The following is a 12,325-nucleotide window of genomic DNA, read 5'->3' as shown; positions in this document are numbered from 1 at the left end:
GCACGTGTAAGCGATGACACAAGCAATCCAGCACGTGTAAGCGATGACACAAGCAATCCAGCACGTGTAAGCGATGACATAAGCGGACCAATCAGGCTGTGACAAGTGTCACCAATCAGACTTCGCCACGTGTCGCTCACCCACCCCTAAACTCCTATAAATAGAAGCCTTCCTAAGACATTTAGGAGGACACAGAGGACACACGGACAGAAGAGAACAGAAGGAAGAAGCTATCTTAAGTTCAGAAATCCAGAAGCTTTGCCGAAATCAAACCCCGAAGCCTCCAGGAATTTCAAGAACTTCAACCTCGAATACAGACAACATTCGAAGCAAAGTCATCCAAACTACTTGTCTATATCTCAAAGTTCACTAGAATCAAGCTCAAAAGCCTCTAGAAACCTCAACAAACCACAAATAGGTGAAGCTCTATGGATTCAAGCCTTCAAAGCCCCGAAGGACTTCCACCACAAACCTTCAAACACGAAGAACACACGAAGAACAAAGAATTTCTAACAAGCTCATAGCCAAAGATTCGTTGTAATTCCGTTTCAAAGATCTTCGATCCATTCCTCAGCCAAATTGAAGGATATCTTGTGTTCAAATCAAAATCACATTACCACAATTCCAATCAACAAATCTTTAAGGAGATCGAATTAGAGGATCACTCTTTTGTAATCACAAAGAATTGTACCACATATTTATCAATACAAATTCGCATTTGCGAAACTATTTTACTTGTTTGATTTATTTCGAACTAAGAAATTTAGTCGTCTACAGCTGCCTAAGGCTGATTACAATTATAGATCGTTAGATTATCATATACTATTGTCTTTTCTTCTCAAAAGAAAGAGCCCCCCTTTCTACCGAAGGTCCCCTCACTTATTTATACTTCCTCTTCTTCTCTTTATCATCTTCCACCTCATGGTTGTAACGCTGGTTTTGGATACTTGTCCCATCAATTTCTCCCCGAAATCTGCTGGGGTCAGGGACCAAGTTCCAAACCTCATGCTCGGGTCCAACATTTCCATTAATGCAGTCAGTATATCAATCACGGAGCCTTTAATGGGTGGGCAGTGATAGCAGCTTTACCTTAGATATTTCCATTGTTCTTTCTATTGTCCTCCACGTGTGCCGTGTCTTCCCGTGATCTTAGGATTTCTTATAACATAGCCCGGGGACTTTAAACCTCTCTTCCTATGACCTCGGCTTAACTATCAGAGGACAGATATATTCCTCGGACATAATTGGTCAATCGTTTATCACCTCTTGCCTGGCATTTTCTTTATGAGGTACATTCGCGCACTCCTAGATCATTTGATGTCCTCGAATTTGGGTTTTTAGCCCAAAAGACTTTGTTGGGCCATCTTTTGTAAACTACTAGGCCCAATGCCCCTACATTACTATTCCACTTATTTTTAATACTATATTAATTTTGCCAATTTATTTTATTATTCAGCTTATTTTTAGTACTATTCATGAATCTCACTGCACTTTTGGTACTATTCATGGGTCTCACTATACTATTTCAGCTAACTTTTATTTTTATCTACAGTACTTTCAGTAAAAAGTTTTCAATTTCAGCAAAATAAGTAAATCCCAAACAGACCTTTATTTTACTATTAAGCTTATTTTTACTACTATTCATGGGTACTACTGTACTTTTTTATAGTATTTAACAGTTTCACTGTACTATCTGCAATATTTTTAGCAAAATTCTTTTAATTTTAACAAAATCAGCTGATCTCAAAGAGACCCTAAGTGTGTTGGTAGACTAAAAGAATTATTTACTCTAAAAGAAAATAAAATGTCCTGGCAAACATTGTAGATCTCGCCCCCAAACCCAAAGAACTCTCAAGTCTCATCCCCCCTTTTCCCGAAACACGATCCAGACCCCCAAGGGAAGTCGACTCGAGTCATCAAAGGGTGCAACTGCAAACAAAATATGATGGAAGATTTAGATTACCAGGCTCCTCTCTCAAGTTAATAAGTCAGTCTAGTGGCAATAGTAGTGTAGTGTAGAGTGTAGTACTAGTGTTAGTCGTTAGGTGGAAGTGCCAACTCATCCAATTTTTTTTTCCCAATTAAACAAACAAACAAACAAAAAACCCAAAACCCAAAAAAATCCCAAACCCCCGTCTTCCTTTGTTTTCACTTCACTCCCCTTCTCCAACCCCTTATCTCTTTTACTTTCTTTGTTCTTCTCCTCTCTCTGAGATAGAAGAAGAGAAAGCAAAGAAAGAATGCATTCCTTCGCGGCTCCAACAACCCATCTTCATTCCACAACCCCAGCTCTTTCCTCCCGACGACGCAAATTGCCTTCTCCTTCTCCCTCCTCCTCAAAACGCACCGTTCAATGTCACATTTCCCCTCAAAACCCTAATAATAATAATAATAATACTAAACCCCTCAAATCCTCTTCTCCCTTCAAACCCCTCTTCAAAACCCTCGCCGCCTCCTCCACCGCCACTCTCCTCTTCCACCTCCGCTCCCTCCCTTCCCCCTTCTCCGGAGGAGGAGGAGGTGGTGGTGGCTCCAACGGTGGTGGATTTGGCGGCAACGGCGGCGACGGGATCGGAAGCAATGGTTTCAACGATTTCTGGAACAAACTCTTGTCTCCGGCGATAGCCAATGCCGACGAGCCCCAAAACCAGGACTGGGACGCCCATGGCAAAAACCCCACAGAGTGATTTTAAGGTCACTACTCCCGAGAATCCACTATTATCAAAACAAGCGGTTACAAGTAAAGGAATCCCAGTACCTTATACTAACCTACAGTTGAACCATTACCCCAATACCTAATTGGACTTGTTCTGTAGTGACAATCTCTCCTTGTATTGCACAGCTCCTAGTATGTGACTAACCAAAAGATGCGCGGATCCCAGTATGCGACTTGATCACCAACTTAAGAAAGATGTTGGCTACAAAGTTCTTCTCTTCGTCAACACATGAAGATCACGAATTACTCGATCACAAAACTCTACGGTGTACAAACACAGCAGCTTCTCAAGAACTAGGGTAAACTAGGTTTTTTGGTCACACTTGAGGAATTATACTCTGGTGCAATTGTGCTCTTGGCTGTGCAACCTGATACGGCTCTTAAAATAATCCTTATATATGTTTAGGATTGTGAGATCGCCACTCCCAGGAATCCAATATTATCAAAACAAGCGGTTACAAGTAAAGGAATCACAGTACCTTATACCAACCTACAGTTGAACCCTTACCCCAATACCTAATTGGACTTGTTCTGTAGTGACAATCTCTCCTTGTATTGCACGGCTCCCAGAACATGACTAACCAAAAGATGCGCGGATCCCAATACGCAACTTGATCACCAACTTGAGAAAGATGTTGGCTGCAAAGTTCTTCTATTCTTCAACACATAAAGATCACGAAATTGCTCGGTCACAAAACCCTACGGTGTACAAATACAACAGCTTCTCAAGAAGTAGGACAAACTAGGTTTTTTGGTCACACTTGAGGAATTATGTTCTTGTGCAATTATGCTCTTAGCTGTGCAACTTGATACGACCCTTAAAATAATTCTTATATATGTTTAGAGTTGTGAGAAAAGAAAACTCAAATACATACTCACTGATTGGATGAAAAACAGTCCAGAAAAACTGAGTTTCATAAATCTCGATAGATAGCCATCTATCAAGCTAGCCGTCGAGCCACGAGTTTCAGTAAATTTTAAATCTCAATAGATACTAGTTATTGAGCTTTAAAATCTAGTATTTCATTACTTGATTCTTGGACAGACTTGCATGAACTTGAACTCTTATTCCTTAAAGTATTAAACACATCCTAGATCTACTAAATTACAAGTAAAGTGCGTTTTGTCAAAGGATTAGTCAATACATGAAATGTTGACATATACTCCTAACATCCAATCATATATGTCCTAACATATGTATAGATGGCTGTGGATCAATAATGAATTCAATAAAAGTGGATTTAATTTTTTCATTTAGTTTAAAATATTTTTATAAAAAAAATGACAAATAGATAATGACAACAGCATAAAAATAAAAATGTTATATAAACTTAACTGTAGGGACATGGGGTCGGTGACCAATATTGGCCCACTCCCTTGGAGATATGCCTAGCCTAGTATCCATAATATACAGACATAGGATCAATACTCAGGGATAGTTTGTCGTTATTGGATTGGACTCAGCTCGATGTCAACAAATGGGCTGGGGACGACCGAAGACTCATAGTCAAATATGGAGTTGATAACCGAACGTTGTTAGTGCCTTGGGGGAATCCGCTACCTAGCATTGTTTGGCGTCTATTGCGAGTTTCAAGAGAATTTTCAGAGTGGACCAATTTACGAGGAATTTTGTGCAAAAGTGGGGCCACATGTGGAAAGATGGAAAAGAAATAATTTGGGTCCCCACTAAGGGGAGACTATAAAAAGAAAGGGAGGAAGAGTGGAAGGGGTTTGGCAAACACGGAGGGGTGTGAGATAAAGAATGAAAGGGTAAGGCTGAGGCTTGTGAGGAAAAATATTAGAGGGTTGGGATATCAAGCATAGAAGGCGATACCGGCCTGTACTGGCTGGTACATACCGTACCGGCCAGTGCATCGGTATAGGTAAACCCCCTATTTCGTATTAGAAAACATACCGACCGTACTGGTGAATTCTAGTCATACCAGCCGATAAATGAATACCGGACCAAAATTTCATAACTTTGGTGAAGATGGCTTTGATGGTGAAGATCATGGTGGAAAAAACTAGAAGATGGAGATGAGAAACTAGAAGCAAAGGCAGATTTAGAAGAAGCAAAGGAAGAGTTTGATGTGGTAGAGGAACAAAACCTGCCTGAGGGTGAGAGTGAGCGCGGGGCCCAGTCCACTTGATCTGGTTCTAGAGGAAGAGGGCACCATTGTTGAGCTAGAGAGAGAAATCAAGAGAAAGAGAAAGCAGGAGAACGAGTGAGAAAGAGATGATTTATAGCTAGGGATTGAAAGGGGCAAATGGTAATTAAGTTGGAAATGTAAGGGTGATTTGGGGATTTGAAATGTTGTGTTAGTTAACTTAACCATGGTGGACCTTGAGTGAGGAAATGTATAGTGTGGATTCTTTATTTTTTTTATTTTTTAATAGGATAGTGTGGATTCTAATCTTTAACGGCAGGAAAGATGTTGACATTGCAAAGTGACGAAAATTGGAGCCATTTGTCCAACAACTTTTTTTTTTCGGTGTTGTATGAATGAACACATTACTTTTTTTTTTATTTTTTTTTATTCTATCTTGTATCAAAAAAAAAAAAGTAATGTTTTATTGTAAACAGGAAGTAATGTTTTATGGTAAATAGAGATTTTTTTGTGTGTGTATATATATATATTAAATATATAAAATAGCGGTAAACCCAAAACTGTACACCGGTATTGACCGGTACTCAAAATATATCGTATTAGTGGCCAAACCGGTACAGCCCCCATTACGGTATTGACTTCCTTGCTATCAAGGTAGCGTTTGAAGCAATATCTAGATGGAGTTCAAGGAAACCCACCAACAAATAATTGAAAGCCCAAATTCCCCATCCTTAGAGGAAGTACCATTGGGTTTGGGAACCATAATAACTAAATAAAATGGTTAAACCTACACTAATAAAAGATAATGAATTATCATATAACAATTTTAAAATATAAATACTTATCGAAAGAAATTGTAAAACTTCATGTATTTGCGTGTGTGTATTTGTGTGTGTGTGTGTGTGTGTGTGTGTGTGTTTTGTTGATAACTCAATATATTCAAGTTTTTTTTCTTAATTTTTCTTTTAATTTAACTTTCTTAATGACCCTCCTAAAAAAATCTCATCGAGTCTGATAACCCTAAGACTGAAGATGCATGAGTACGAGTACATGGATACAATATTTCTTGAAAAGCTTAGGGTATGATATGTGGGGCATACGTTTATTACTTACTTATTAAATATATTTTATATATAATGTTAAGCATTTATTTTTCATACACTATTAAACATATATCAATTTAAGAGTAATAATGGATAATAAAGTGAATCTATAATCATTAACTAATGTTTAAAATACAAACCAATCCAAATGAGTAAATAAAGGATAGCTAGATAAATGTTCAATATTGAAACTAATATATATATATATATATATATATATATAATATAAATTAAAATTCATACAAGTTTGGTCTATCTCTCACTAACAAGGATTGAGTTACAAACGATATCAAGTTGTATCACTAGCCTGAGGCTCTTTTGAATTGGTAATTAAGAACTTAATTAATAATTATCTATGCAATAATATTATGGGCAAAACCATTTTAATACCAAATTTTACAACTTGTTGGCTTATATGATTGTGAATGATCTATGAAAAGTGATAAATAACAAGTTAATAAGTTGCGAAATTGTGTGAGATATTAAGTGTCCGTTTGAGATTCGCTTATTTTGCTGAAACTGAAAACTTTTTGCTAAAAGTATTGTAAATAAAAGTAAAAGTTAGCTGAAATAGTATAATATAACCTATGAATAGTACCAAAAAGTGCAGTGAAACTTATGAATAGTAGCAAAAATAAGCTGAATAGTAAAATAAGTTGACAAAAATAATTTTTGCCAAACGAACACTAACTATGTGTTTGGCATGGATTATTTTTGCCAACTTATTTTACTATTCAGCTTATTTTTACTACTATTCATAGGCCCACTGCACTTTTTTGTACTATTTATGGGTCTCATACTATTTCAGCTAACTTTTACTTTTATCTACAATACTTTTAGCAAAAAGTTTTCAGTTTTAGCAAAATAAGCGAATTCTAAACAGATCATAAATGTCCATTTGGCAAAATTATTTTTGCCAACTTAATATTCGTTTGGCATGATTAATTTTGCCAACTTATTTTACTATTCCACTTATTTTTATCTTTATATTAATTTCTTAGAACTTATTTTATTATTCGAACATTTTTAGTCTTATTCATGAATCTCATCTGCACTTTTGGTACTGTCATGGAATACCATTTATCTTATTTCGGTAAGCTTTTTATTTTTATCACAGATCTTTGTAAAAAGTTTTAATTTTAATGAAAATAAATAAAATCACAACCCTTATTTTCTTATTCGAGCATTTTCTTCTTGTCATGAAGTCTCTTTGTCTTTTTGATAGTATTTATAGGTTTATTTTATCTTATCTGCAATATTTTTAGCAAAATTCTTTTAATTTTAGCAAAATCAGCTGATCTCAAATAGACCCTAAGTGTGTTGGTAGACTAAAAGAATTATTTACTCTGAAAGAAAATAAAATGTCCTGGCAAACATTGTAGATCTCGCCCCCAATCCCAAAGAACTCTCAAGTCTCATCCCCCCTTTTCCCGAAACACGATCCAGACCCCCAAGGGAAGTCGACTCGAGTCATCAAAGGGTGCAACTGCAAACAAAATATGATGGAAGATTTAGATTACCAGGCTCCTCTCTCAAGTTAATAAGTCAGTCTAGTGGCAATAGTAGTGTAGTGTAGAGTGTAGTACTAGTGGTTAGTCGTTAGGTGGAAGTGCCAACTCATCCAATTTTTTTTTTCCCAATTAAACAAACAAACAAACAAAAAACCCAAAACCCAAAAAATCCCAAACCCCCGTTTTCCTTTGTTTTCACTTCACTCCCCTTCTCCCACCCCTTATCTCTTTTACTTTCTTTGTTCTTCTCCTCTCTCTGAGACAGAAGAAGAGAAAACAAAGAAAGAATGCATTCCTTCGCCGCTCCAACAACCCATCTTCATTCCACAACCCCAGCTCTTTCCTCCCGACAACGCAAATTGCCTTCTCCTTCTCCCTCCTCCTCAAAACGCACCGTTCAATGTCACATTTCCCCTCAAAACCCTAATAATAATAATACTAAACCCCTCAAATCCTCTTCTCCCTTCAAACCCCTCTTCAAAACCCTCGCCGCCTCCTCCGCCGCCACTCTCCTCTTCCACCTCCGCTCTCTCCCTTCCCCCTTCTCCGGAGGAGGAGGAGGTGGTGGAGGCGGCTCCAACGGTGGTGGATTTGGCGGCAACGGCGGCGACGGGACCGGAAGCGATGGTTTCAACGATTTCTGGAACAAACTCTTGTCTCCGGCGACAGCCAACGCCGACGAGCCCCAAAACCAGGACTGGGACGCCCATGGCCTTCCCGCCAACATCGTCGTTCAGCTCAACAAGCTCAGCGGCTTCAAGAAGTACAAAGTCTCCGAGATCCTCTTCTTCGATCGCCGCCGCTACACCACCGTCGGAACCGACGACTCTTTCTTCGAAATGGTCTCTCTCCGGCCAGGCGGAACCTACACGAAATCGCAGCTCCAGAAAGAGCTCGAAACCCTAGCCACTTGCGGAATGTTCGAGAAAGTCGACATGGAAGGGAAAACCAACCCGGACGGCACGATTGCCGTCACCATTTCCTTCGCCGAGAGCACTTGGCAATCGGCCGATAGGTTCCGGTGCATCAATGTGGGTCTAATGCCGCAATCGAAGCCGATAGAGATGGACGCCGATATGACCGATAAGGAGAAGCTAGAGTACTACAGGAGTCTGGAGAAGGATTACAAGAGGAGGATCGAGAGGGCGAGGCCGTGTTTGTTGTCGCCGCCGGTGCACAGAGAGATAATGCAGATGTTGAGGGATCAAGGGAAAGTGAGTGCAAGGCTTTTGCAGAGGATAAGGGACCGGGTTCAGAAGTGGTACTATGATGAAGGGTATGCGTGTGCTCAGGTTGTGAACTTTGGGAATTTGAATACCAAGGAGGTGGTTTGTGAGGTGGTGGAAGGTGACATTACTCAGAGTAACATTCAGTTCTTGGATAAGCTTGGAAATGTTGTTGAAGGGAACACCCAGGTTGCTGTGGTGAAAAGAGAGATGCCCAGACAGGTATTTGCATTTTTTTTTTTCTTTTTTTTTTTCTGTACTTCTGATTAAGATATGTAATGGGTATTTGCCTAATTGGTTGTTTTCTTGGATTTTAGTATGAAAACTATGCAATTAAAGTTGGTGAGATTTTTTTATTTGTTTATATATTTCTGTGTAATGAGTAATTGCCTAATTGTTGGTTTTTGGATTATATATGTGTGTTTGGATTAGCTTTTTGCTGAAAGTTGGCTAAATTATACAGTTGTAACTAGAGCGAGGCTTTAGAAAGCTGTACATAAGCAAATAAACAGAAAAGCTAACCCAAACTCACACCTTGATGTCAAGTCACGACCTTTTTCTATTTGGCAATTGATTTTAGAGTGACTGATTGCAAACTTTAGTAGGGTGATTGGCTTTAATATTGTGTGCTTTTGTTTTGAACGTTAAATGGGTCATTGGTAGGTAAAAGAGATTGGATGGATGATTGATTGGTTGTTTATTTCTGTTGGTTAATGTCTGTATCGGGATGACAGCTTCGACCGGGCCAAGTTTTTAACATTGAGGCAGGGAAGCAAGCTCTAAGGAACATAAATTCTCTAGGTCTGTTTTCAAACATTGAGGTGAACCCACGGCCTGATGAGAAGAACGAGGGAGGCATAATTGTTGAGATAAAGCTTAAAGAACTAGAACAGAAGAGTGCCGAAGTTGCTACAGAATGGAGTATTGTTCCTGGACGTGGAGGACGGCCCACTCTGGTATACTTGTCTGTCTGATTATATCTCTGCTCTCTGCAGTCTCCCCCCCCCCCCCCCCCCACAAATCATCAAATTTTTGGGGTTACAGTTTTGAAGGTCTCATTGTATTTTCTTCTTTCTTGTGTATGTCGCATGTTTAGGCTTCATTACAGCCTGGTGGAACTATTACTTTTGAACACCGGAATCTCAGTGGGCTAAACAGATCCATTATGGGTTCAGTGACTACCAGCAACTTCTTGAATCCTCAGGTAAGCCTACTTTAATGTAAAACTATCTTTCTCTATTTTGTTCTATGATTGATTTAGTTTCATCTGTGGAAGATCCTGTACTGTGCAATGTTCTGATATCTTCTCTCCTCAGGATGATCTTGCTTTTAAACTTGAGTATGCACATCCTTATTTGGATGGTGTGTATAATCCACGCAACCGTACTCTGCGAGTGAGCTGCTTCAACAGCCGGAAACTGAGCCCGGTCTTCACTGGTGGGCCAGGGGTGGATGAAGTCCCCCCTATCTGGGTTGATCGAGCTGGAGTTAAGACTAATATTACAGAGGTATTGTTTTGTGGTTTTATGTTTATTGGTTTGTTATGTGAGCAATTTTCAGTAAATTTTATGGTGATGACTCAATGTATATTATCATTATATGCCTAGCAGAATTTCACCCGTCAGAGCAAATTCACTTATGGACTTGTAATGGAAGAGATAACAACACGTGATGAAAGCAGTCATATCTGTCCAAATGGCCAAAGAGTGTTGCCCAGTGGAGGAATAAGTGCAGACGGACCTCCTACAACCCTCAGTGGTACTGGCATTGACCGAATGGCTTTTTTACAGGCAAACATTACACGTGATAACACCAAGTTCTTAAATGGAGCTATAGTTGGGTCAAGGAACGTATTTCAGGTGAGTTTAGCTTCTAGTAACATGTAGCTTGATTTTTTATTTGCAAATGCCTTCTACTTTTATTTTGGTTTGAAAAGACCTTGGAAGGAAGAAAAATGCATAAAAGATATTTAGGAAGGAAGCCATATTAGCAGGATCATCTTACCTCCAATCAATTTTTGTCAGGAGCCTTCTTTTTCTTTTTGGTATTATGATAGTTTCTGATGAGTCAAGAGGACTTCTGTCCTTGTTTCCAGCTATTTCACAAGTGTTCAATGGATACCATAGTTATTATGATGGTTGGAGTTGTGAACAATTTGAATTAATAGTTTTTTCTCTATATATCAACGTTGCTGTCCGCCAGTTTGCCAAATTTTCTATCCTACACATCATAGTTTGTGAATTTTTCTACACTTCATCTTATTTCCTATCTATTGAGCATATTTCATGTATAAACTGCAGGTAGACCAAGGCCTTGGCATTGGCAGCAAGTTTCCGTTCTTCAACCGCCACCAGCTGACATTGACACGATTTTTCCAGTTGAAGGAAGTGGAAGAAGGTGCTGGTAATCCTCCACCACCTGTCCTTGTCCTTCATGGCCACTATGGTGGCTGTGTTGGAGACCTTCCAAGTTATGATGCTTTTACCCTTGGAGGTCCCTATTCTGTGAGGGGTTACAACATGGGTGAGATAGGCGCCGCCAGAAACATCCTTGAGGTAGGAATTATGGGAGAGAGATTTGATTAAGCAGTCCTTTAGATGTAGTCATCCTAAAATACTTAAATGTTTTAAATAGATAGATTATAAGCAATTATAAGAGCTTACTATCTATATCCTATGGATGCAAAATATGATTATGGTTATGATATTTGCACTGCTACATGGTGAAAAAATATCTGATTCCGTGTCCTGATGTTTCCTACAGCTTGCAGCAGAGCTACGGATACCCATAAAAGGTACACATGTGTATGCATTTGCAGAACATGGCAATGATCTTGGAAGTTCAAAGGATGTCAAGGGAAACCCAACAGAAGTCTACAGACGGCTGGGTCATGGGTCTTCATATGGTGCTGGTGTAAAGCTAGGTCTAGTCCGAGCTGAGTATGCTGTTGATCATAACTCCGGCACTGGTGCATTGTTCTTCCGATTTGGGGAGAGGTTCTGAGATGCAATTGGTTTCGTTTTTTTCCCCTGATTACGTTATGGTCTTTAGGTTTTGGGATAATTTGGAGTTGTACGTTAGCAGAGGCTTTTTAAGATGCTTGAAACTATATATATGATTCAATTAGAGTGGAAGCATGTATTTTTGTTTTTGTTTTGATATTTATTATTTTTGGTGACTGATTTTGATGAACTATATCTGGTTCTCTAAGAACTAAGAGTTGTGAGAAGATCAACATGCTGGATAGTATAGACGAGTACTTAATAAATATTCTTATTTTACTGCAGTGCTCTGTGTGATAGAAGCCTAAACCGCATGAATAAGTTAAAGAAGTATATTGCTGATGCATGGTCGTTCTCATTACTGAATGCTTGGGTTGAATCCATTGTTACAATGTTAGCAGCATGTCATAAATATCCTTTCTCAGGTTACCTTCCTAGAACTAGAATATGGATTGGGGTGCTGTCACTTCCTTTCTACCCTTTTTGTTTACCAGCAAAAAGAAAAATAGGGTTTGGGACTTGGGAGGGTAACCCTCTGGCTGGAGTGAAATCAACCTTCATTTTTTTGGCAAATAGCTTCTAAAAGCCTATTTCGGTTAGATGCTGTTTTATTGGATTCAAAGTCTCAATGGAGCCCTTTGTTATAATTGAAAGTTGAA

At 38.9% G+C, this 12,325-nt stretch overlaps 1 protein-coding gene across 2 annotated transcripts; it reads left to right on the top strand.

Moving 5' to 3' along the window:
* The first annotated feature begins 2,197 nt into the window (after nt 1–2,197).
* On the top strand, nt 2,198–11,950 carry LOC142607383 (protein TOC75-3, chloroplastic). Of its 2 annotated transcripts, XM_075778843.1 has the most exons (8): nt 2,198–2,559; nt 7,991–8,886; nt 9,399–9,620; nt 9,761–9,868; nt 9,981–10,172; nt 10,275–10,523; nt 10,965–11,219; nt 11,428–11,950. In XM_075778843.1, the coding sequence occupies exons 1-8, from the start codon at nt 2,241–2,243 to the stop codon at nt 11,665–11,667; spliced, it is 2,481 nt and encodes an 826-aa protein (XP_075634958.1). In that variant the 5' UTR covers nt 2,198–2,240; the 3' UTR covers nt 11,668–11,950. The 2 variants fall into 2 exon arrangements, with proteins under 2 accessions (XP_075634958.1, XP_075634957.1); XM_075778842.1 differs by lacking the exon at nt 2,198–2,559 and having other exon boundaries at nt 7,612–8,886.
* The last annotated feature ends 375 nt before the right edge of the window (nt 11,951–12,325 follow it).

Source organism: Castanea sativa, chromosome 8 (assembly GCF_040712315.1).
Source record: "Castanea sativa cultivar Marrone di Chiusa Pesio chromosome 8, ASM4071231v1".
In the NCBI taxonomy this organism is placed as follows: Eukaryota; Viridiplantae; Streptophyta; class Magnoliopsida; order Fagales; family Fagaceae; genus Castanea; species Castanea sativa.
This window is presented reverse-complemented; position numbering and strand designations above follow the sequence as displayed.